This window comes from Haliotis asinina, chromosome 3 (assembly GCF_037392515.1).
Source record: "Haliotis asinina isolate JCU_RB_2024 chromosome 3, JCU_Hal_asi_v2, whole genome shotgun sequence".
Classification (NCBI taxonomy): Eukaryota; Metazoa; Mollusca; class Gastropoda; order Lepetellida; family Haliotidae; genus Haliotis; species Haliotis asinina.
Window position 1 is genome coordinate 66930937 of NC_090282.1, and position 24048 is coordinate 66954984.

Below are 24048 nucleotides of genomic sequence, written 5' to 3' on the forward strand. Positions count from 1 at the left end.
AAATCACAGTTTAGAATGCCTTGGAAATGTCACAGTAACAAGCCGCAGGTGCTTGTCATAAGAGGCGACTAACGGGATCGGGTGATCAGACTTGTTGACGTGTTTGACGCATGTCATCGTATCCTTATTTCCGAGGACAAAATTCTTGATATTAGCCTCTGAATTGTCTGGTCCCAATTAGAATGGTCCCGATTAGAATATTTACAGGCACTGTCATTTAATGTGGGTAATTATGGTCTGGGGTATACGTAACTACAATAATTTCAACGAAGAATTGAATAGTGATATACTTCAGGCGCCATTAATGTAATCGTATTTGGTCACGTCTTGGTTGGCGCCCTCGGTCATTGTATGTAAGGTGTTAAAGGCCAAACGGTGCGGAAGAGCATAAATACATGACCATCAGATCGAGACCCATGAAGATCCGTTTTAAAATCAGTAATCCATGTTTGTCGTAAGAGGCTACTTACGGGACGGGCAGGTCAGGCTCGCTGAGTGAGAAAACAAACATGCACACACTGCAGTATCTTAACTGTCCAGATAAGAGTTTGTGCCCAGTAAGGACTTAGCTTCTCGTGTTTTTAATATTAGTATTATAACATTTATACATGAATGTACCATCGTCCATGTTTTTTCCATGGACATCATACAACCACAAATTGTTACAGTTATCAAGGCCAAAGCTAAGCTTTCGAGAAGGGTTACTACAGTCACGATGAGAGTCAATATGTGACTTGTACAATGTACACAGAACTTACTTTAAAATCCAATACAACAAATAGTTAAAGGTTTAGGAAAACTAAAGTAATATCCACTCACAGAACCTAATTCAAAATTCAATACCAACAACAAATAGTTAAAGGTTTAGGAAAACTGAAGTAATATCCACTCTCCCTAAACATTTTGTCATATTCAACGTATGAGTAACCAATCAATAATGCAGAAAGAAATAAGCACAAAACAACAAAGGGGCAGAAAGATGCTGACATACTCAATTGTTTTTTCTCATTCTCTCCATCATTATTAGATGACGCACAGACTAAACACTTGGCAACAACATGCGACCAATACCATGCAGATAAAAACCATTCCTCAATGGAACCTATGACATTACGTTAATACAAAAACAAAAAATCTACAATGGGTTTGCGAGCGGTTGATTGTCACTGGTAGTGACAGAACTTATTTCTTCCAGCGCGATCAATACCGACTGGGTTCACGCTGAAAAGAAAATAGCACGAGGTGCCTAAGATATGATGAATTGAAAGTCTTCCTCTTTGCGCCTTCGAGGGAAAATAAGATTTATGGAAGAAACAAACTGTTTTGCGTTGAGTCTTGAGCTCTTGAATTCATCTGAATAGTTTACGTTAACCATGATTAATTGCAGATATATTTGCGTATCTATTTGCAAAACATGTTTTATCTTCATAGAGAGATTACACATGTGATTGTCATGCAAAGGGTGTAATATTTCACAGCAAACGCGACTTCCGATTCATTATCTATACAGTGTATATACGTAGCGACCATAGTCTGAACGAGACCTGATTTCGAATACCAATCGATAAACATTCTGTTAAAATAGACAGACACAGAGTTGCTAAGAGGCAGATTACCCAGGAATAGTTAAACAATTATCAATGTTTCACAAGTACAGCTAACGAGAGAGGCGAGTAGTCACTAGCATTTGAACAAATCCAGGATATCACTTCATTCTGTTTTCTGAATTAGTGAACAAATTACATTAGGAAGGATCGATATTTGAATTTTTTTCAGGAACACATAACATGGCGATAGAAATACGCTGTGCGATGACATTTGTCGCTTTTTCTTCTCGCAATAATGTAAATCTAATATGTAATAAACACAATTACAGCAATAGGATTATTCACGTTACATTAACAAATAGATTTTTGCCAAAATGTTTTTAACAGACAACCCTCAGTAGAGAGCTTGGCTATGATATGTTACCAATTACTGTAGCGTGTTTTATGGGCTCGAAAACGGAAAGCGAGAATGAGAAATAAATCAGCTCGCAATCCCTGCTACACTGGTTTCATGTTCCTGGAGGACAAGAAAATAGAGACCCGCTTGGTATGAAACACAGGAGCCCTATTCACAGCTACAAAGCTTTCAATCAAACATTGCGTTATTCCGTGTCGCTGAACATTGACACCCACTGTGCATGATTTTATAAGATAATCCTGGAAGCGGGCGTCAGCGGGAGAGAGTTGACAAGGTGGACTCCGCTTCGTGTGTGAGAATTAAGATCATACCCACGTTCTTCTTCGTATTGTCGTTAGCTCCATGGTTCGCGGTATTTGCCGACTCGTCTAATTTGAGGCAGTGACGAAGAAGACGAAATATTGATACGTTGCGGAAATACGTTGTGGTCTTTATCTCCTTATCAAATTGCTAAGCAGTACGTTCGCGAGGAGCTCTCTAGGATTCCGATACACTAGCTTAAAGGAATTTGATTGCACTTCAATATTGTGTCGAGTGTTGCGGTGTCTAAGATACTTATGAACCGGGTTCTTGGTGCCTCCTCTATCAGCTGTGTGGCATAGCCTCTGCGATAAAGATGTCACAGCGGTGTCAGTGGAATTATATCATCTGAAATACAGGCCTGTCGCAACAAGCGGGAAAACACAGTAACCCTGTTTCAAAAAGCAAATGGGCATATTCTGATTTGAAGAAGCTCATTTATTTTCCCAGATGACATTTGGGGATATTAAATATTAACTCTCAAGCTATAGGTTCTATTTCTAACCTTTGACGTGTCTAAAGACGGTGTCAAGGACGGGAATTGCTGTACGGTGAGGTACCTCTAATGATACAGCCGTGCCTACAGGGTCTCCACATCATTGAAGTTGGACGGTTGGAAGCGATTCTGTGGTTAAACTGATTTATTGATTCTCTTTATCAACAAATTGTAGAGGATTAAATTATTGATGGGGGTCGAAGAGGCACCTTCATCTTTGACACAGACAGACGGTATCTTTCACTGCTGAACCCATATGTTCAAGATTATTTGGATCATGCACACGATTTGAGCTTTCCTTAGTCTAGCGGTTCTAGGGACACACGGCAAGACTGGTGGCTTAAGTGCCCCCGCGTAATGAAATTGCGTCTCTGAAGATCAATGCAGTAGATCCAAACCCGTCATAACAGCGAGCCCACTAGCACCCTCCTGCAGATAAAAGCTCTGTCTTGACTACCGCGCCTGGGACTGATTGTCAATTTATCCGTTCCGTCATCCATGAGTGCCTGTTGACAGATAGTCAGTGTCAGTGTTGTGTTGTCGAATCGTTAGTAAACCCGCTGATCAGGATTTGAGGAACATCGCTCTACCGACCAGTGATGTGGCAGACCTCCGCTGTATAACATTGTGACAGAAGCCCTATGTGGAACTGTTGTTACGATCTACGTGACACGAATTCCTTCATGGATGCTCATTTCCTACAACCTGAATCTGTATCCTCTTTCAGTCCTTAAGGGAGACATCTACGTTTTTACCTAATACTCACCCACAGATAATTATCTTGGGTGAATGTGTGTTAAGCGCGGGGGTGGACCGGAGGTGTCTACAACGCGGAGGTGAAGTGTTTCATAGACAGCTTACTCTGAATGGATCGGAGTAGGTTTGTGGAAATCATTTTACAAGACCTCATTCCACTCGGACAGGTATTATACAGTCAGGTAAATTTGCAAGTAGCTCTATTTCCTTTCCGTCCTTAGTCCTTCCGACAGCTAAACGATAAGGTTGATCTCAGCCACTGCTCGCTCAGCACTTGAAATTTGAACACAGTGAAGATGGCTTGGTATTTAATTGAAATTTGAAAGCCTTCTTGACAGCATCAGCATCGGATCGGTGAGTTTAAATTGAAGATCTTGGATTGTACAGATGTTTGACACCTTATTAGGTTTCAGCAGGAGGTACTAATCACAGGACACGCCTGATATCAAGTTTCCATTAAAACGGGGGCATTATCCATCAATCGTCCAACATGTCACACACAAAGACGGAGACAGTTATCAAGGAGAAGATTCTGAAGGAACCACTGAACATTATTGTTCATATTCGTTTGTTATATATTCTTACACTCATATTAACCACTCTTTTTGGAATTTCAATCTGGTTTGGTTACACAGAACTTAAACGGCTCGAGGAGGAGTTGAGAAGTAAAGCATACCAGCGGAATTTTGACACATGGAGGAAGCTCAACAGTATTTTGCATCGGGACGATGTATTAAACTTGTTAGGACCATTAGCAGAATCAAGCCGTGATGTGTCCCCTAAATCAAGTATTAGCTCGAAGGATAGACGAGAAAAGCGTTCATCTTCAGACGGGAGCTACCAGTATGACACATTTGAGTGGTGGAAGAGAAAGCCCCACAATTCGGTGAGTGCTTTTAGTTTTATACAGCCGCAATTTTATTGCACATCCCGGCTTTGGTGATCTTGTCAGAGTGAAAGGTTTAGTATTATACGTCCTAGTATTGATGATGTCGATGTTTCGCTGGCTAATTTACCGTTGTTTTTTGTGACCGTTAAGTCATTCATTCTAATTGGTCTGTAAGGTTTGAAATAGCATATCCTCCTTACATGAAGACGTTAATTAGCAAGTTTTATGTGTCGTTAACTCCGAAATTAGTTTATACACCTTTTAGAAGAGCTAAATCTATAAATTCTTGGCTGCCAATTCTAAGAGTTTTTCTCTTGTATTATGAAACCATCTAATTTGTCAAAGTCCTGCATCTCATTATTAAGACCTACTTTACAGAGTTAATCACATTTTAGTGCTGTTCATATATTGAAATCCAATAGCATCGTTATAAGCCAATATTAACTCTGACATTTTAAAATGTCAGTGGCCAGTTAAAATTACGCCTGTGCTGATATAATGCATCAATTTGCCATCGCAAACAATAGCCAGGACAATACCATCAGTGTAAAAGGTGAAGCTTTGTGTAGTTAAAAAGGCAATCATGGGCATTATTGACATAATATTTTGCCACATCAAAGAGCACAATTGTTTCACTGTACCACACATTCTTCATACAATGTGTGTTTAGACTGTAAACACTATAATGTAGGCACACCACAGGATAATTATTCCATGGTTGTCTCATATAACCTTATTGATTTGTATTCCCAATGCACCTGTATAATAGAAACAGACCCGATGCCTCAACTTTGAGGGATTGTGGAAAGTAGGCAACTTATTTAGTAAATTCCGCAGCGGTTTTGTGAGTGCCAAAGTCATTGTCCCGAATGAGTTCCTGGTGATGTCATTCAACATGCGTGAATGCCTGCACTGATCAATACACGTTTTATGCAATATGTGAACATCGTTTGTCCTGTGAAACTGATCACTATTTTCTGCTGGCAACTCTCAAGCGTATGAGTATATAGGCCAAGCGCTTTGTAACGACAGTTTAAACAACGCAAGCCATGACAGACTTTATACAAAGGCTGCAGAATTACAATGCCAGCACCTTTTCATTATAAATCCCTTTTAAACAACCCTGTACATACGACTTAAATGAAGCGAGGTTGGATGAAGATGTGATATATACATTCCCTCCCATATGAAACACGGAGGGTATTACCAAAATGATCTGATGTCTGCCAGAGATAGTTCCATGGCAAACACGTCATGTTAAGATACCTATGGGGGATGGTATAGGCAATGACCGGTGATATAAATCTTTACCATTGAATATCAAATGCATATGATCAGGAGCGCTGCTTAAAGCTGTCCTAAATACCATGCGGAAATGATGCGATTCGTCTATCTAGTCTTATCAACCTCCACAGCGAGTGAAGTACAGCGAATAGTGAACTGTTCAAAGGGTTTTGTTAGATAAACGTCTTGTCGTTCTTGTAGCCAGGGGATAGACGAGTATCAGTGACGCCTTAACCATTATGGTACCATCTGGGTACCATCTCCAAATTCTTTTGGAATCATCAAAAGTATCAAAACGAGAAGAAAAATCGATATCAGTCTTTTAATTACATACACCCTATGCACTCTAATGAAAGATTCATACACAGGTAATGCATGTATGTGACAATGGAACTGCATACGTTAAATGATGCATGGTGCAATACGTTTGTTTTTAGCTAAAGAGAACTTAAAAGATGTAATCAATTAGGGTCATAAAATGGCATTTAAAGTGTGATAAGGAAAGGGCCATATAATAAGGGTCCATTTGTGACGTTTCCGAAAATTAATAACATTAACAGCTACAGCTTTCTACAGAGCTCCTCGTTTTTTTACCTTCTTAATGGCATTTCAATTGGATTTTCTTCAGATCATTAAACTGGCTTCCACCGATTTAAAAGAAAGATAAAATGGTAGGTGGTGTCCTTGTGACAACATCGTGGTATGCTGGCACATGAAATGGCAATATTACTATGGTAACGTGATATCAGCTACTAACTGGATAATGTGTTTCAGTGTGAACATGCTACATTAGTGAATAAACATTTTAATAGGGAAGCTTTGAGACAGGAAGAACCTGAGTAGATGGTGATATGGTAGTACAGAATATATGTGTGTTATAGCAGCTGCTGATCTTCAGCAAGAAGATGTCCCTTTTGTTGTTGCACTGAAATAATGGTGGGGAAATCGTGCAATGAGGTATCGTGAATCCCCGTTGCCAGTAAATTGTTCTAACGTGTTGCAGGTGGTCAGTGTGCTTGTTTTATGTGATGAGACACGATGTCTGGAATAATGGTGGAATGGAATGATAGTGATTGTGTTATGTTGTATTATATGTGGTTAAAAACGTGTAATTCTTTCACTGTCCTCTGGTGACGGGTATTATGAAATGTTTGTTCTATAGCTGTGAAATATTTTCAGTGTGATGTCAGATTTTGTATCAGCTGCTCAGTGAACCGGTCACATCTTCAGTCGCCTATTCGATCACACTCAATCACACTCAGTCATTGGGAGTGAGTGAGTGAATTTTGTTTTACGCAGCACCCAGCATTATCAAAGCTATATGGCGGCGGTCTGTAAATAACTGAGTCGGGACCAGACATTCCAGTAATCAACAGCATGAGCATCGATCTGCGAAATTGGGAACCGATGACTTGTGTCATTCAAGTCAGCGAGCCTGACCACACGATCCCTTTAGTCGCCTTTTATGGCAAGCATGGCTTGCTGAAGGTCTATTCTACCCCGGACCTTCTCGGGTCATTCGGTCAGTCATTCAGGCAGCCAATGGCGCGATGAGGTAGCCGACTGGTTAAAGCTTTCTTTCGTTACGCCGAACCGCCGTGACGGATTCATCACATGTATAAAGACCACTTCTGGTGTCCCTTGAGCCACACATGTACTCACACATCAGACCCACTCACATATCAGACCCACTCACACATCAGACCCACTCACTCATCAGACCCACTCACTCGTTAGCCGTAAGTCCTCACACTGACTCATACTTTCTTCCAGTCATTACTGGCCTCTATCGAATGGTAATGTGTGCTCATGTTCGAGTCAGTCAACACTCATCATGTTGAAGACAGATGTCTAGAATGGCCGGCTCACTGTGCCCCAGACTATGTTAAATGCTCATTGACCGACTTCCAAGACGGGTACCTGGAATTCGCTGACCCTGTTTAAACTTTGTCCATGCACAAATAATGTGATTGGATGAATCTGCTAATATCAGTTGAGCACGGACATATATACCACACACAGGACCAGGTGATATGTAGAGACTATTTTCACAAAGGTCGATCGTGCCGTTATTTGTGCCATTATGAAAATGGTAAATGTGTGCTGATGCCACGAACAGTGCTGATACCATTCCTTCTGGAAAAGGTTAGCGTATCCTGGCCCACCTGACACGAACACAGGCACAGACAAGTCAGTTGTTCATCTCAGAAAATACCACGACTGAGTGAGTGATGACACGCGACATATTACTGGCGATTTAACCTCATGTATGTGTTGAATATTTATTCTTCTTGCGTTGTTAATCAGGTAGCCTGCATGTTTTTTCAAAGATGTATTTTTTCTTAAAAATGCAATACATAGAAAATCGTGATTAAAAGTTTACGTATGATATAGATACATGCAGGTTAATATTTAACTACGCCCGTGTAACTCTCTCATTCTCACTCTCGCTCTCGCTCTCTCTCTCTCTCTCTTTCTCTCTCTCTCTCTCTCTCATCGTGTATGGCACTAAGCATTAAGTTCGTCGTTTGAGGATCACAATACTTTCACATGAGGACATTTCATCAAGCAAACAGGTTTTACTCAGCACTATTCCAGCTATGCAGCGTCGGTCTCTAAATAATCGAGTCCGGACTTGACAATCCAGTGATCAAACGCTGAGCTTCGATCTACGCAATTTCGATACGATGACAAGCTTGATCACCCAATCCCGTTAGTCGCTTCTTACGATAAGCATGGGTCTTACAGAACATTGGACTTGTGGGATATGAATATTGTTATCTGTGCCATAAAAATAGTCCCAGTTCAGTGCCTTATTAATACGCAAAAGTTTATTCCATTTATTCTAAAAGGAGGGTGTAGTTGATTGTCTGAGACGACTATTTGACAACCCGTCAATTTCGTTGTAAACCTCTTCATGCTTCCTTGCTCCGAATTGGACTCGGTCAAAAGCACTAATCAATTTCATCTCCAACAGCGCCCATCGGTGTTAAGCCGTTAACTAATACATCAGCATAGAGGGACCTTGTTCATGGTTTCACTAGAACGGAAAAGAAAATCCACATTTCGATTTATAAAATTGGATCATTATTTACAATGAGTTTGCTAAGAGAGCGACCAAATTGAATGTATCTCCGTGTTCCAACCAACTTTCTGAATTCAGACCGTAGCGTGTCTGTCGACATTGTCGATTGCTTTATTCAGAATTAGCAATGTGTTTTCATCGCTTGAATTGAATATTTGCTGATAATGATGTTCTGGTTTATTTGTTAACCGAAAACAGAAATGATTTTGTATGCGAAGGGAGCAGTCCTGGGCCTCTTGTTCGTTGCTGTATATAGATCGTGCGCGATGTTCAATGCAGCATAGTGGCTATGTCTGTGCATATGTTTACCAATGTGTTCCGAATGTCCTCGTGGTCTTACGCTAAAATTCGATGAGCGGAGTTACGTACCTTAGTCGCACAAGGAATCGTTTCTCGTTGATCGTTGGTTGCAATGATCCACAGACAAAAACTTCATTCTATACTGCGATTGATACCAATATCTGTATATGCCATTTTCTGTATTTGATAAATTATGACGATTGGTTGGGTCGGATGTTCTTAAACGCCGCACTCAGACATTATTTCAGCTATATGGCGGCGACCTGTAACTAATCGAGACTGGACCAGACAATCTAGTCATCAACAGCATGAGCATCGATCTGCGCAGCTGGATACGATGACATGTGTCAAAGAAATCAGGGAGCCTGACCATCCGATGCCGTTAGTCACCTCTCACGACAAGCATGGGGGCCTGATCATATCCAGGTATTCACGGGTCCAACATAAAATGATTTCAGCTCAAAAATATGAACGCTTTATCCCTTGAAAGCCTACTCCATTCCTTGTGCCTAAAGGTCTCATTATGCTCAACACAACTAAGCACGTATAAGGGGGTTTGGAGCATAACCCGGCTTTAGTAGCAATAAACGCTGGACATATCCAGTATTGATAATAATGGTATTCAACAGTTATGGCATTACGACAACTGTACCGGTAAAGCCGATAGACTGTCATTATTAATGCATTGAGTGTTATTCTATATTTTGGAACAGAACAGAATTTTATTCTAAAAAAACCAGCACGTAAGTGATAGATAGAACATAAGTAGGGCCGTCAAAGAGCCGGCTTTAAACAACGACCTTTGACGACCCTATTTAGTCCAGCCAATGGCAGTAAGCAACCATCCCTAATATATACATATATATACCAGACATTTGTATAGCGCCGATGTCCAGTTCGCCAGTTCAACTGCTCAAGGGACCTTTGTTTCCCCCCGATCATTGGATGTCCTTCAGAACACACACACATCGTATTTTCAATCTCAGCTTCCTGGGGATTATACACCACTCCTAAAACACAGTATTAACGGTCAAGCACATTTCCTATATCAGACTATAATTCTACGTATAAGTAAATCATGAGGAGTTAAGAAGCATTATGTCTGATAGAGAAGCACCGTCACATGCTGCTGTTACATGACACAGCTCTACGGTACACCATAAAGAATGTCGAGTGTGAGACCCCTTAATCAATGCTTCTGTTTGACAGAACGAGCTCGTAGAGATGCAGGACGAGAATAACTAGAACTGAACTCATGATACAATTCACTTGGAATTCCTGCTTCATGCTTTCCAACATCTCAGGTCAATGAATTACCGTCCCTCATCGCGTCTGAAGTCACTAAATGGCCTCTTATTTGTGCAGCAGTGTGTGAAAAAGAGATCTCCCACTCTTTTCAGCACCATATAAAGGCTATTTCCCCAATGTGTGAAGAGCTTTGAGCTCTCTGACATTGATTAGCCAATAAGAAATCAGAATTCTGTTGATAAACTCATAAAATACAATACGACTTCCTCCAAAGCCAGAGTGATGTTTACTTACCGCGATTGGCTGGTGTTAGGGATGTCATTATCTGCACACTGTCACGTAGCTGTGATGATTAGTGCGCTCATTAGGTGAAATCAAAGCTTTTTGAGTGATTGATGCCAGGAACTAGTAGTCGATGAACTGTTTCTAAGTGAAATATGCACCTGGTGTGTGTTAGTATTAAGGTATTGTCATGATTGAAAAGAAGAGGTAGAGAGAGAAGAGAGAGAGAGAGAGAGAGAGAGGGGGGGGGGTAGATAGAGAGAAATATGAGTGAGGAAATGAGAATGACTTTATCCCGCTTTTAGCCATATTCCAGTAATATCACGACGGGGAACACCAAAAATGTGCTTCACAAATTGTATGCATGTAGGGAATCGAACCCGGATTGCTCAGCGCGACGAGTCAGCGCTTTAACCGCAAGGCTATCCCGCTGTCTTGCGAGATATATGAGAAAGGCAGAGATTGAATAAAACATCCTCATCGTTATGACCCCAAATCGAAACATCAGAATAATTATTCCATGCCAGCAGGTATTCGCAGAACGAGCTAATTTCATTGGTAGCAAGTCCAAGAAATAACGGGATGAAATAACCCAATGTAGTCATGAGTGACAAAAGGGTGATTCTCAATACCAAAACATGTAGGACATTTCACTAGCATAATTTGTCCAGATATCGGTATGTATGGTAGCAGTTGGGGGAAGCGAAGATGCTACCTCAAAGCCTCATCGAACAAAATCAGAAAGCCTGAGAAAAAATAATCTCTGTCGGATGCCAAAACAGATTCCGTTGATGTGAAAGACGAATATGATTTGAACGGATAGCTGCAAATCAGTTTTGACACCAGGTGCTCTAAAAAGATGACAGTGGCTAAAATGATGAGCGATTTGAACAATGTACATGCATGAAGACAATCACATCATGGGTTCGATATAGGGTCAATTTCATTAAGATTATACTTGGTTCTTCGATTCCAGGCCTCTGGCATCAAGATCTGAAAAACTTTCTATTGATGTTCACATCGGTAGAACTGTTTAATCAGGTCGAAGCTTCTTAATTCTACATACGGGCAATTCTTGAGGATGTGTCTTGAGAATGAACATCTCATAGCGTTATGTCATATTGTATACACCGAACCTTCCGTACAGAGGACAAACAATGAAGACCGTTTTAAGAGCTGTCATGTAAATAGCTTATTAAGCCACTGATCTTTTAGTTTGATTGCGCAGTCAAAGTTCGCTGAAGGATAACTTAAGGTGACCTTCAGTGGAGGGGTTGTCAGATCTTTACTATCGAATGGTATCGAATGGAAATAAAAGCTATCATTTAATGAGATAGGGAATAGGGTCCACCATCACACTTGTCAAAGGCTTGCCATATCTGAAGAATGTCTCAGCGTATTTACAATAAAAGTTCTATAATGTTATATCCAGGATTAAATACCCTTCAAACACCACGGCGTGGCATTTGTCCAAGGTAACATGAAAGGATCCTCCTGTCAAGTATCTCAATCAAGATAAGAAGTAAACACCAGATACTATATTGTATAACATGAAGAACCGATTGCCGACTGAAAAATTGAAGTCATCTTGACATGTATTGCAGACGGACCCTCTTTCTTGCATTTCTATGCATAGGTCGAGGTATGAAAGGAATCAGCTAGACTAAATTGTTCCTTTGATTTCCAATTCTGGTGGCAAAAATCATGGAGATTTATTCCGGGTCTTGACTGTTATTAAATGATTTTGGACTGTACATGATGCGGAATGGTTGATGCTAAAGTATAAGTGTTTTTGGAAGGTGACTGGAACACATTAGCTGTATACTGTCGAGATACCATTTACCGGGACCAGTAAAACTACTTTTATACTATCTGGAATGAAACGTCACATTCGCTGATTACAGCTGCATGTTGTCTTCGACCTTAATTAGCTACACGTATTGACAATATTATCGTGGCTGTGGCCTATTCGTGCGAACTGATGGATGATTGTTATGGTATGAATATAAAATTATGATAGGCAGAGACGATGACTTGTAATATATAAAATCACGTACTATATCAATTACGAAGGCATTGTGGGTTTCATTTCATGTGGTCTGGCAAATTGTGTTCTGCTTTCACTCGATGAAATATACCCAATGTAGAATCATTTATAAATTTGTGAGAATTGGCTCCTGTATAGCCGACTGTCATGAGAGCGCTGCACATGAAGCCGTGGTGTTAAAGCGTTGAGTAGTCAGGTCGAACTCTCCAACTGACTGCAATGTGCTAATGAAACTCTCAATGTTTCATATCGTGATACGACTGGGGACACAAAACTCCGTGACATATATTCTCCCCAAATGAGAGATTCTGCACAAGTTGCATCACATGGTGATCTCCAATTCTCTCCAATTCTCTGAGCAGAGTTCGTTTTGTCTTGACCCAACGATCCCGGACTCGATTCTCGTTTGACCCAGATTATATTCTAGCTTTGAGGTTCAAACGGTACCATGGGCACTAAACAGCGCACGCCAAGACCAAGACAGTGATTTGAAAGGTATTCTGTTTTATCATGACGTATCAGTTTCATGTGGAAGATCTTCTATAAATGGTTTATTACTTGAAACCAACGCATACAGTAATACTCCTGACAAACCTAGAGGATTGGATGTACTAGCGATCATAGACTCCAGGCGACTAAAGGATGCATCTGTAGTCGGCCAAATGCGGGGACAGCGAAGACTGGACCACCATAGTCCAAAGTCTCTCATGACTGACCTTGAATGTCAGTACATAGGGTGACATGGTTTTATGGCACACGACTTGAGATAAACGTATTGGCAAGACAACATCCCAGTCCTCTTTATAGTGATTGTGTCAACGTGGATATGCTTATTCTTCTGTACGTTGTCGCCCATCTCTGTCTTTGACTGTTCACACATTTAGAGAGAGGGAGGCTGACGAGAGACAGTTGCAGAGAACTTCACGCACACCTTCAACCCCTCTGATAATACATTAACAATCATGACATCCTCTTTGTCATAATACACGGTCTCAAGATACATATCACCAAACATTGTGTGGAATCTATATTACAATGGGGCGTTTGGGGTAGTATGATGGTTAGATAAACTGGTATGCACGCGGAAGGCCTGGGGTCGATACCAGGTGCACCTGAGGTGCTAATTATTGACAGGTACTAAGAGTGGCGTAGAATCCACTTATAGTTTTGCATGTACCTGTACTTACAGTACAGAGGTTGATTTCACTCTATGTGCTTAGAAGAACTATTTGCTACCTAAGGTGGAAAGTTTTTTTATGGATGTCAAGTTCTTTATCATGAGGGAAACAACGCTTCGGGGTATGTCGTTACCCCTTCTTCAGGTGAAAATGACACTCATTCTCAATGAAAAGTATGCCGTTCAAAACTCTTCCATATGCACTTTTAAATGCATTCAAAGACCTATTTGCTCTCATCTTACAAAAGTATATCTGCAAGAATGTTGGTGTTAATATTTTACAACCCCCTTGTATTCTAGCAATGAATGTTATTCAAATGTACTGACATGATGTGTCGTTTTATGTACTTTTGAATTTATGTATCCTGTAACAGACGCACTTCTGTGTGTATGTTGTTGTATTTATGGGCCTTATGATAATAAAACGAAACTTCATCATCTTTCGTGCGCAATAAAGTTCTCTCGTGCCATAACACCCACACTCTATGCTGCTGGAAGCTCTCTATGTCACTCAGTGTTTTGCATCTATTGCCTCATCACAAGCGTAATCTGAAATCGATGTGACGTAGTTAGAATAGAACCATAAACCCTCGAATCTTCAAATTTTCAAGTCACGAAAATCAATTACAGAAAAAAGGGGCAAGATGTGTGTTTTCTTGTGTCGTCAGCTATCATTTTTCACGAGTGACTAGATAAACAATTATATTGGAAATGGGCGTGTTGAGCGTTTGGCTTGTGTTATCCTGAAAATGAAGTCGTAATTGGATTCTGTATTTGAAATAGCAAGTGAAATCAGAAAACGTCCAATTGAGTCGATTAAAACGTGATATAGGATTACGGGGAACGTTCTAAGTTATGGTGACCCAAAGAAGAATGTCGTTTAGTAATATGATCATCGTTTTAATCCAAGCGGTAAACAAATGTGTCAATTCGGACTTTGTTCAGGCAAGCAAATACTTGAATCGATTATGACGGCATAAAACACAACTCCCTCACATTATATTATATAACTAAAAATATCTTAAGATATGTATAAAATACATAGAAACCTGTTGCCAAGAGACGTAGATAATGTCAAAGATATCTTGAAGCATTAGGCTATGAACGGGTAAACACAAGTAACAGTAAGTGTAACGTTTAATGTTGTTTACTTCGTGAAATATTTACGTGACGTACATTGAACAAGAGTTCTTGTCAACGATAGCTTACTCTCTTTGACATACAACAATACGCACACTGTATTTAATTGAAATTGGAGGGGCAACATTTGTGACATTTCGATAAAGGGAAGACGAGACTGTTTATACAGTGTAAATAATGAGAGGATGTTTCAAAATGTTTATAAAGAGTAGTAATGACCGTTAGTACTGTACATATTCATAAACTCGATATGGCATATAATTCAAAGCCCAACGCTGAAAACTTAACCATATATATATATATATATATATATATATATATATATATATATATATATATATATATATATATATATATATATATATATATATATATATGACAACAAATTAGGAAACACGAAAAGTTATTTCCAGATTTTCATAACAGTATAAGACAGAGCATGAGAAGAATAATCTGAAATATAACACTTCTGTTCCCGTTTTGTTTCCACCATCCGGATATATTAAAATACACACTTAAGTAAATTAAAGAACTGTACAAAAATGATTGGTGAAGATTGCAATTTTCCAGCTATAGTTAAGACAGATGAGTCCTTATCAAACCGGAGAGCAGGTTGCGGCACTCATTTATTTGTTCATTCAGACTAACAGGTTATCCTGATCTTGAATACGATTATGGTTTTCACTGTAAGGTAAGTGAGTGAGTGAGAATGGTTTTACGCCGCTTTTAACAACATTCTAGCAATATCATGGCGGGGACACACGAAATGCGCGTCACGCATTATACCCATGTAGGCTGGCGCTTTAACTGTTAGGTTACCCCCTCCCCCACACCCATTTTGTAAGGATTTATTTATTACTGTGGTACACGTGTCAAATGCTTTCCTGACACATATTTGTGCCGCCTTCACCACTGTAACGTTACCAAGGACGACGTCAGTCCACATCAACGCTCAACGTGTTAAACAAGCGTTCTTTGCGTGCCTCGTAGACACATAGCTGATGCTGCGTATATGATATCCCGTTATGAATTGGGCTGTTTACATTGAATCCATAGCGAGTTCTCGCTTCTTTTCTCCAGCTTGTCAGACTGTGGGAATCTGGTGGATTCGTTGTTAAGAGAATTAGGGAATGGCTTTGCCTCTCCTTGTAGCGGGCTTGAGTACTTTGCGGTAGGAGACATGTAGAGCAATATTCACACTTGTGTGCTCTCCTAGTGACATGAAAGACTATAAAACTGATGATGGTAAAACGTGTTGATGTGTAAATGCCCTGAATCAACACTTTTCTCTTAGAATATCGATTCCTGACGTACAAGAGTATTTTAGCTTACAAAAATAACACTTCCAAATTTCAACTTTAACGATTTAATGTTACATTTTTCACAAGATGAAAGACGATATCAAACAAGTCTTAAAAGCTGAACATTTTTAACATGCAATACCCTTCAACTGGTATTATTTCCTGAATGTCTCAGCTATACGTTTGGTTGGGATATTGACTTTGCTCAGTGTTGTCCATTCATACAGAAAGCTGTAATACCTAAAGTCAGTGATATAATGTACATGGACAATCGGTAATGCATTGCCCGTGGGTTCTTGTAGAAAACTCTCGTTACATATTATTATATTTCGTCCATTTCATATCTGAAAAAATCACAGCATTAATATCTTTGGATATTCGGATATGTGGAGAATGTGAATGTCCATTAAAACGCGAATATCGAAATACCGTTAGTACAACATAAAAACTCTGTCAGAAGGAGGATACTAAATGAATCCACTGGATTCACGAACCTGTTTTATTTGCCAACGCCACTTTAAAGGACGACTACCCTCTGCGAAATTAGCACTAAAAACAATTGATTCAAGTTGATGAAACCACTTTCCTTGTCAACTAAGTCAGCAGGATCTGATCTATATGTTTTCCAGAGACAATGCGCCCTTTCCACGAAAGGTAATTATGTCATTTCTACCAAAAACAGACAACACGATGGAATGAAGTACTGCCGAACTGTATATATAAATGTTTCCAGCGGTACTGGTCCGAACAACAAAGATTCCGGGTGGATGAAGATTGGACAAATGAAATAGCGTTGTTTAAGGGAAAATTAAGGGGAGAAATAATAAAAAGGTCACGCCATTTTCCTTCTTTCAGTTTCTGCCCAGAGATATACATCGGGGAATAGGCAGGGAGGATCATTAGATAAAAGTTGCCATGGTGAACAGTTTCACAGTATACACCTACAGCCTGCTGATGTTCAATTTGGTGACGTGTTAGATGACACAAAATAGATCTAACGCTATGCCAGATAAAGACAATTACGTTCCAAGCACCTTCGACAATACGACTGCTAAAGTGCTGAAAATACAATCGGCTTTTTGGACAGGAATTTGTGGTAGGGTGTCACACATGACCGTAGTTAACACTTTGAGAGAATGCTTATGGTTGGCGGCTGTTTCCATACGATTCTGCCATCAGTATATATCAGACTGGTGACTTGTGCCTGCAGTGAAATGAATGTCGGACACTCACAAGAATATCTTCTCCTTAAAACTATTGATTTAGTCATGTCGAAGTGGAAATTATCGCTACCATCTCAACTTTCCTCCCTGGAGTAAGAGGTTCTCCCAAGCAGCCGGGCGTCGAAAGGTCGCGTAGCTCTACAAATAATTGCAGGCTAGCTCTGAAAGCTATTTGTTGTTTTTATCAACTTATTGTGTTCTCTCCTCACCCTGCCTGAAATAGGGGCCTCGGCGCGAGAAGTGTCTGCCTCATACCGCACGACCAGTTTAATGTTACCAATAGTGTTTTAGCATTTTTTCAAACGAGAATTGATCATTAAATTGGCTTTTTGAAATTGCTTTGAGAAAATTTCAGAACGTTTACTGGCCATGTTTAAATGATTATTGCATCTCATTGGGGGATTTCTTTTAAACAGAACTTGTTGAAATAATGTGGATTCCTGCAATGTCAATGTTGTTGGTTGAAGTTTTGGTTGAAGGATAATGAAGTGTTTCATCCTGTGATGCATTACTGGTATTAAGTGGTGGTGAATGCGGGATCACAAACCCTGTCAATGCAAAATACCTAATAAACACATCTAGGTGTTAGCCATTTATCGTTAAAAGTATCTTAGCACCTACTGAATATTCATTGATAATACTTCGTAGCATATTTGGCGCCTGGTGTTATTCAACGTGCAATTATTAGCATTAGGAACAATGAATTATATCATTTGTTTTAAAGAGTATTATCACTTTTAAAACTATAAAAACAGTGATTGCTATATGCCGGCGCAGTTTTTGTCACACATGATTAGGTTGAGCAAGAGACCGTTTCAAACATTTTAGCGTGTCAGCAAAAGCCACGTAGTGAATCAGTTAAACCGGCGGACACAGAGTGCTGACAGACCACAGGCCACTCTGTGAAAGTCAAAATAGTCCGTGGTTCCTTACAGCTCTAAGGGACGCAATTCAGAATGAAATGTAAACGTTGAGACTGTCTGACCATCATGTCAACACACTGGTACTCCAACCTAAGACTAAAGGAACATTGTTTAGGAAACACATAAAAAAGATTTAAGTATGGCTTCCAGATAAGATATTACTGAAAGGATTAATGGCACCATCAACAAAATTGGGGAAAATAAACTTCCTGTAAGAACGCCTTGTAAGTAAGATTATCACTTAAAAAACATCAGTTTCCACCACAGTCGATATTCCACAATACATAAACCATCAAGCTACGACAGTGGTTGAAATGAAATTATGTTAAAGTTGAATATTTCATGAGTATTGATTTTTGTCAATCGATTATTCGAATGTAGGGGTTGGAGACATGGTGAAACTGTTTTGGTATGCAAAAATGTTCTGAGATTTGAAAAGTGAATCTTCGGAATCAAATAAATTCTTGATGATCTGTCGTAAACGCCCAGACTGTTTTCAGTTCTATTTCCACAAAGCATATCATCTTAAAAACAGGTGGATGTCCACCACTAGAGTTGACAAGCACACATGGAGCATTGCATTGTCCAGGCGTCCTATGCTCATTATTTGTGTGGGCCAGCGGGCTTCGGTAAATATTTGATCCATCACACAAGATTTTGTTTAAACTGCTAACAAGCATGGTATTGACGAGAGAACAATAAATAGTGTGAGTGGAAGATTATAGTTGTTATTACAAAAAAGTAGCGCAGCTATTTTGCATGAAATAAACTTTATGTTTACCAATATTAGTACATAAATATTACATATAATCAAATTCAGATACATGATATTTTTTTCTAGAGATGTACTGTCGACATGTATAGAAATGTGTTTAACGTAAACAGAATATGGAATTCTGTAAAACTATGTATACGGAAAGATTGTCTTATATGAATTGTAATCTTGACCATGTGGCCATTCTGAGATATATAAATAATTACAAAATATATTACAAAAAGAAAGACTGAAAGAGATAATCCACTGCGCCTTATTTTCACCCAGGCAGCAAACAAAATCGATATCCCTGATAGTTATTCTTCTTCATTAATGTGTATACCGCATTCTATATATATAGCTGCTGAAAAGCTTTCTAAACCATCAGTCCGGGGCGTAGTTACCACTATTAAACAAAGCTCGCGCCTCCACGTGATTGTTGCTAAAAAGGTTGGGCAAGCCCTCAATGCTGTCTACATGTGAAGCTTTGCAAGCTGTGGGACCTACACGAAAACGTTGGCTTATCTATACACCTGTGGGTGTTAATGTAATTGCTGCAACATGTTTCGGGCATTTTTTTTTTTTTTTTTTTTTTTTTTGGCTGTTTAACCCCACTCTCAGCAATATTCCATGTATACGGCGGCGTTTTGTACCTAATGTATTCTGGACGATACGATCCAATGATCAATGTCAGGAGCATTGGAATACAGTGACTTTAATCAACGACGCCAGCGAGCCTGACAGCCTGATGCCGTTTAAGATCAACAACGGTTGCTGAAAACCAATTCTAACCCGGGTCTGCTCTGACCAGTGATAATTAGAGGGTGTTGAGTAGCCTGGTAGATAACGCCGCAGCTCTGACGGAACTAAAATATGGGCTCTATTCCACACATAATGGATACAACACATTACGTGAAGGTTGTTTGTGTTCCCCGACTTGGTATGGCTGGATTCAGTAAAAGCGGCGTAAAGACCAATTATCTCTGTCATCCCCAGTATAAATGCCTGGATAACAAATCATGAGTAGCCGACAATGCCCCTTTAATTACATGAGATAGACAACAGTTATCCGGCGGATTGCTGCGCATCCAGCCATTATCCGGTGTAACGAGATCACACACTGCACAGAGCCCTTCCTTGGCTATATCACGAATACTTCGGTGGAGCTCGGGGATATATGGATCCATTAATAATACCTATGTTCGACTGATTTCAGCTGAATACATAACTAAGTCACTGCTTTAAGGCACCTGACTAAAATTAAGATTCGCCATGTCTCGTCCCCTGTTTTCATTTAACTATCGTTGGACCGTCACCTGATAGTAATGTCAGCTGTGAGGGAAAACACAGCAGGTGGAACTGTTCCGTTGTGGAAACATGCCATACACTGACGATAATACTCGATCGGTGCCTAAAACTGAATCTTACTGTTCTCTTGAATAATGTAGTTTCGATAAATCCACTCTTCTGGTGTCCCTTCCTCGCTCCCTCCCTCGCTCCCTCCCTCATTCATTGACTCACTCACTCACACGTCCCAGGAAAGTCATGTAATTAACCAGTTGCAGTAGAATGATGTTTAGTACAATAATCCCACATATTAATGCAGGCAATTGAATGTAATGGATTCTTGCTGATATATGTTGATTAACCGAGATGCCTGGATGAAGCAGCACATTTTCCGTCATACAAGGACTTTCCGTACTATATGACGTATCGCAACTCTAAACTACGCCATTACCTTACGGATGACGTAATAGTACCAATGATGTGATGTTACGAATGCAAAGTGGATACGGTCCATGGTGCGGGTTTTCTTTTTCCACTGATATGACGCAGAATGCGAAGCACTATTATCTGATTTACTGAACAATGAATTAGTAAAACACAAAACCAGAAGACAAAGCCACTTGTCATGCCGCAAACCATATTCTAGGAAACCACTTGGAAACCACTTATTGCATTTGGAAATGGTATAAAAACTAAACTCAAGGAGACTTAAAAAATATACTCCTCTGTTTTATTGAAGAAAAGAACAAAAAAGATAATAACTTGATCAATGATGTTGAATGTAAGAAGAGCTGTGGACAGCCTCGATGGCGACCAAACGTTTTCCCATATTATGCGGTCTCTGAATCCTTGTTATGTTTTGACAACGTTCGTAATTGGAAAGGTTAAATTTTCTGTATTCTCTTTTGATCTTTTTTTTTCCTTTTATACAAAATCACAAAAATACACAAATTAGACATCTGTGTTGCTTTGAAGCTAAACTGCAGACTAGCACAAGTTGTAAGGCGATGAATGTGAGTGAGTGAGTGCGTGCATGTTGCTCCCTGTCGCAGATAGAACTAGCCCAACTTCTGTTTTGACCTTGGCCGTCAAGATTCCTGGCCTTTGTATTATGGTCAAGTTCCAACAACACTGTCAGTGTTCTTTCCTGTAAGTATTTGCATAAATGTTCCTGTCAAACCTTGTGAATATATGGTGAATGAGCTCTATTCCAGACACCGGAAGAGGGGATTTATCCGGATGTTTGAAAGTGTACATCACCAAACAACCGTAGTAATAATATTGGCCAATTATACCGCCCCCTTTTCCACACACCCGTGCAAGCTCAAAACGTAAACACATTATTACCCCCGATACACCAAGCTGCCTAAGAGGTGCTAGAAAGTTATTACTCACATACCTTGTCCCATCGGGTACCCACTTTCTACATTTTTGACAAACTCAAATGCTTGAGGTGTGACCGCATGTGCTTCGTTGTAGCGCAGGATCGAAGTCCTAGAAACGCTCAAACGCCAAGATGCCAAACATGGTCCCCCATCCAAGGTCTGTCCGCGGTCAACGTTGCTTAACTTCAACTGATTTGTGACCTAAGCTCTATGCACAGAACCTCAGGCCGCCACCATCCACATATATATCTCATAATTCTATTTGCTTTCAAAGTTCTGTTATTTATATGCATGGAGTGTTACACGGAACAATCAGTACTCATTCTCTTACTCGCCTTATAACTGCTGTATTAAGTTTGTTATGAAATGCGAGTTGGATCCGTCAAAGGATGCACACCATCCATACAACGGGTTATGGAACCCACGATTACTCACTGTCGGAAACATAATTGCTTAAATTAAATCCTCTGGTTAGAAGCGACGGACGTATACCAAATGATTGATGAATTTCCAGTGAGTAGTATTATTAACCGAACAGGATGTCGGGACTGATTAAATACTACGAGATTAATACTGCTGAACAGGACCAGATTCATAACGTATCTTGCCAAGGAGAGATAACAGAAGTTGGTATAAATGCATAATGAAAAACACTGCTTATAATTACGGCGTGTACTTATGTTTACTATATTTAATCAAGACAAACACCAGACATTGAGGTATAACCAAGAGAAGAGACGTATCTTATATTCAAAGGCTTATGGATAGCCTTATAAACAGAAACTTGGTGAAGTCTTCGAATGACGTCGACTGGCTGTGAAGAATGAATGATGTGGCTTTCTATTTGTCGCTCATTAGTCAATTCCAGACTGTTATGAGTTATTTTGCATCCAAATATAACTATTAATTCTAGATTGTCCCAGTGGATTGTCAGTGGATTCTCATAGTCAGCCTTTGGTAAGAACATACTATGTAAAGCGAGATGGTTCGAACACCATAGGTGTGGTTACGACTCGGAGGTCTGTTCATTGCAGGACCACGAGACTGAAGGATTTCATGGAACAGGCATGCTTACATGTTCAGATATTCAGTACCAACAATCCCGATTTCAGCCGTTTTGCTAAGCCCAATGGAATTATTTGTGTTATTCAGTTCACCGTCCGTTCTGACACTAATGCAATTGACAAGATTGGGGAAAAACGTGACAAATATGCAGACCCCGCTTACCAAATGTCACGCTTGCATCACAAGTACGATGTCATCCGACTTCACATTATGTTTGGAATCTGCTGTCTGACATTGGGAGAGTTGTGACAGAGCTATCTGTTGACGAGGCATGTTCTGTTTGGTTCTGTTTGAGTCCTCACATACCCTAAAGTTCTTGGTGTCCTCAACTAGGGTTGGTTGGTTAATTTATTTCGCACTCAGCAATATTTCAGCTTTATGGCGGTCTTCGACTAGTCCAAAACGCTGTCTGGACTGTAGATTGGAGCCCACCTGTCACTGGGAAGACTTGAAAAGGAGATCCAGGGAGACCACAGACTGAACCTAAGGGAATCTAGACTTGCTTCATTTAAGGCTTTAGCAGAGACGGCTTGAAATTAGGCAAAACGTTGTAGTTCAGGGACCATGAGACAGACCAGTCACCGGGTAAGTAAACCTTGGAATCAACTTTGAGGGCAGACTCTTTCCGTGTTGTCACAACCACTAGTGTACAGCACACAGCCATGTGCACTTAAAAGAACTGTCCGTTGGTAGGTGACCAGATGGTGGCAACATGATGCCGTGCAAACACCTAGTTGCGGGTCCAGCAACGTGCAGTAAACTTGGACAAAGTACTTTGACTATGTGTTCCAGTCCACCCAGTCGTGAATGGGTACACATCAGCTCGTTGTACAGTCCCCGGGGAGTTGAGATTGATAATACGAAGTGCCGTTGAGATAGACATCCTATGATCGAAGGGAGAAACAAAGCGCCTGTGTGCAATCTAGGTGGAACTCACGCCATATACAGATTATAATAATAATGTGAATGATTATAGTCGTTCTTTACAAGTTGTAAATTTAAGCTACTGAGTTTCACAAGAGGCGACTAAATTATATCTAGGGGCATACTCGATGATACTGTTCACATGCTTGTCATCGTACGCAACAGCCAACGGCGCTAGGCACTGTTCGTAGTATCAACCTTAGGTCTGGAATCTTTA

General features: G+C 40.1%; 1 protein-coding gene across 1 annotated transcript in view; it reads left to right on the forward strand.

Moving 5' to 3' along the window:
* Positions 1-3168: 3168 nt before the first annotated feature.
* The window catches only part of LOC137278332 (collagen alpha-1(X) chain-like), an 80891-nt gene continuing 60011 nt past the window's right edge, over positions 3169-24048 (forward strand). Inside the window, exon 1 of the mRNA XM_067810603.1 lies at positions 3169-4403. Within this exon, the coding sequence (XP_067666704.1) occupies positions 4008-4403 (396 nt within the window). The 5' untranslated portion in view covers positions 3169-4007. The remainder of the gene's footprint in view (positions 4404-24048) is intronic.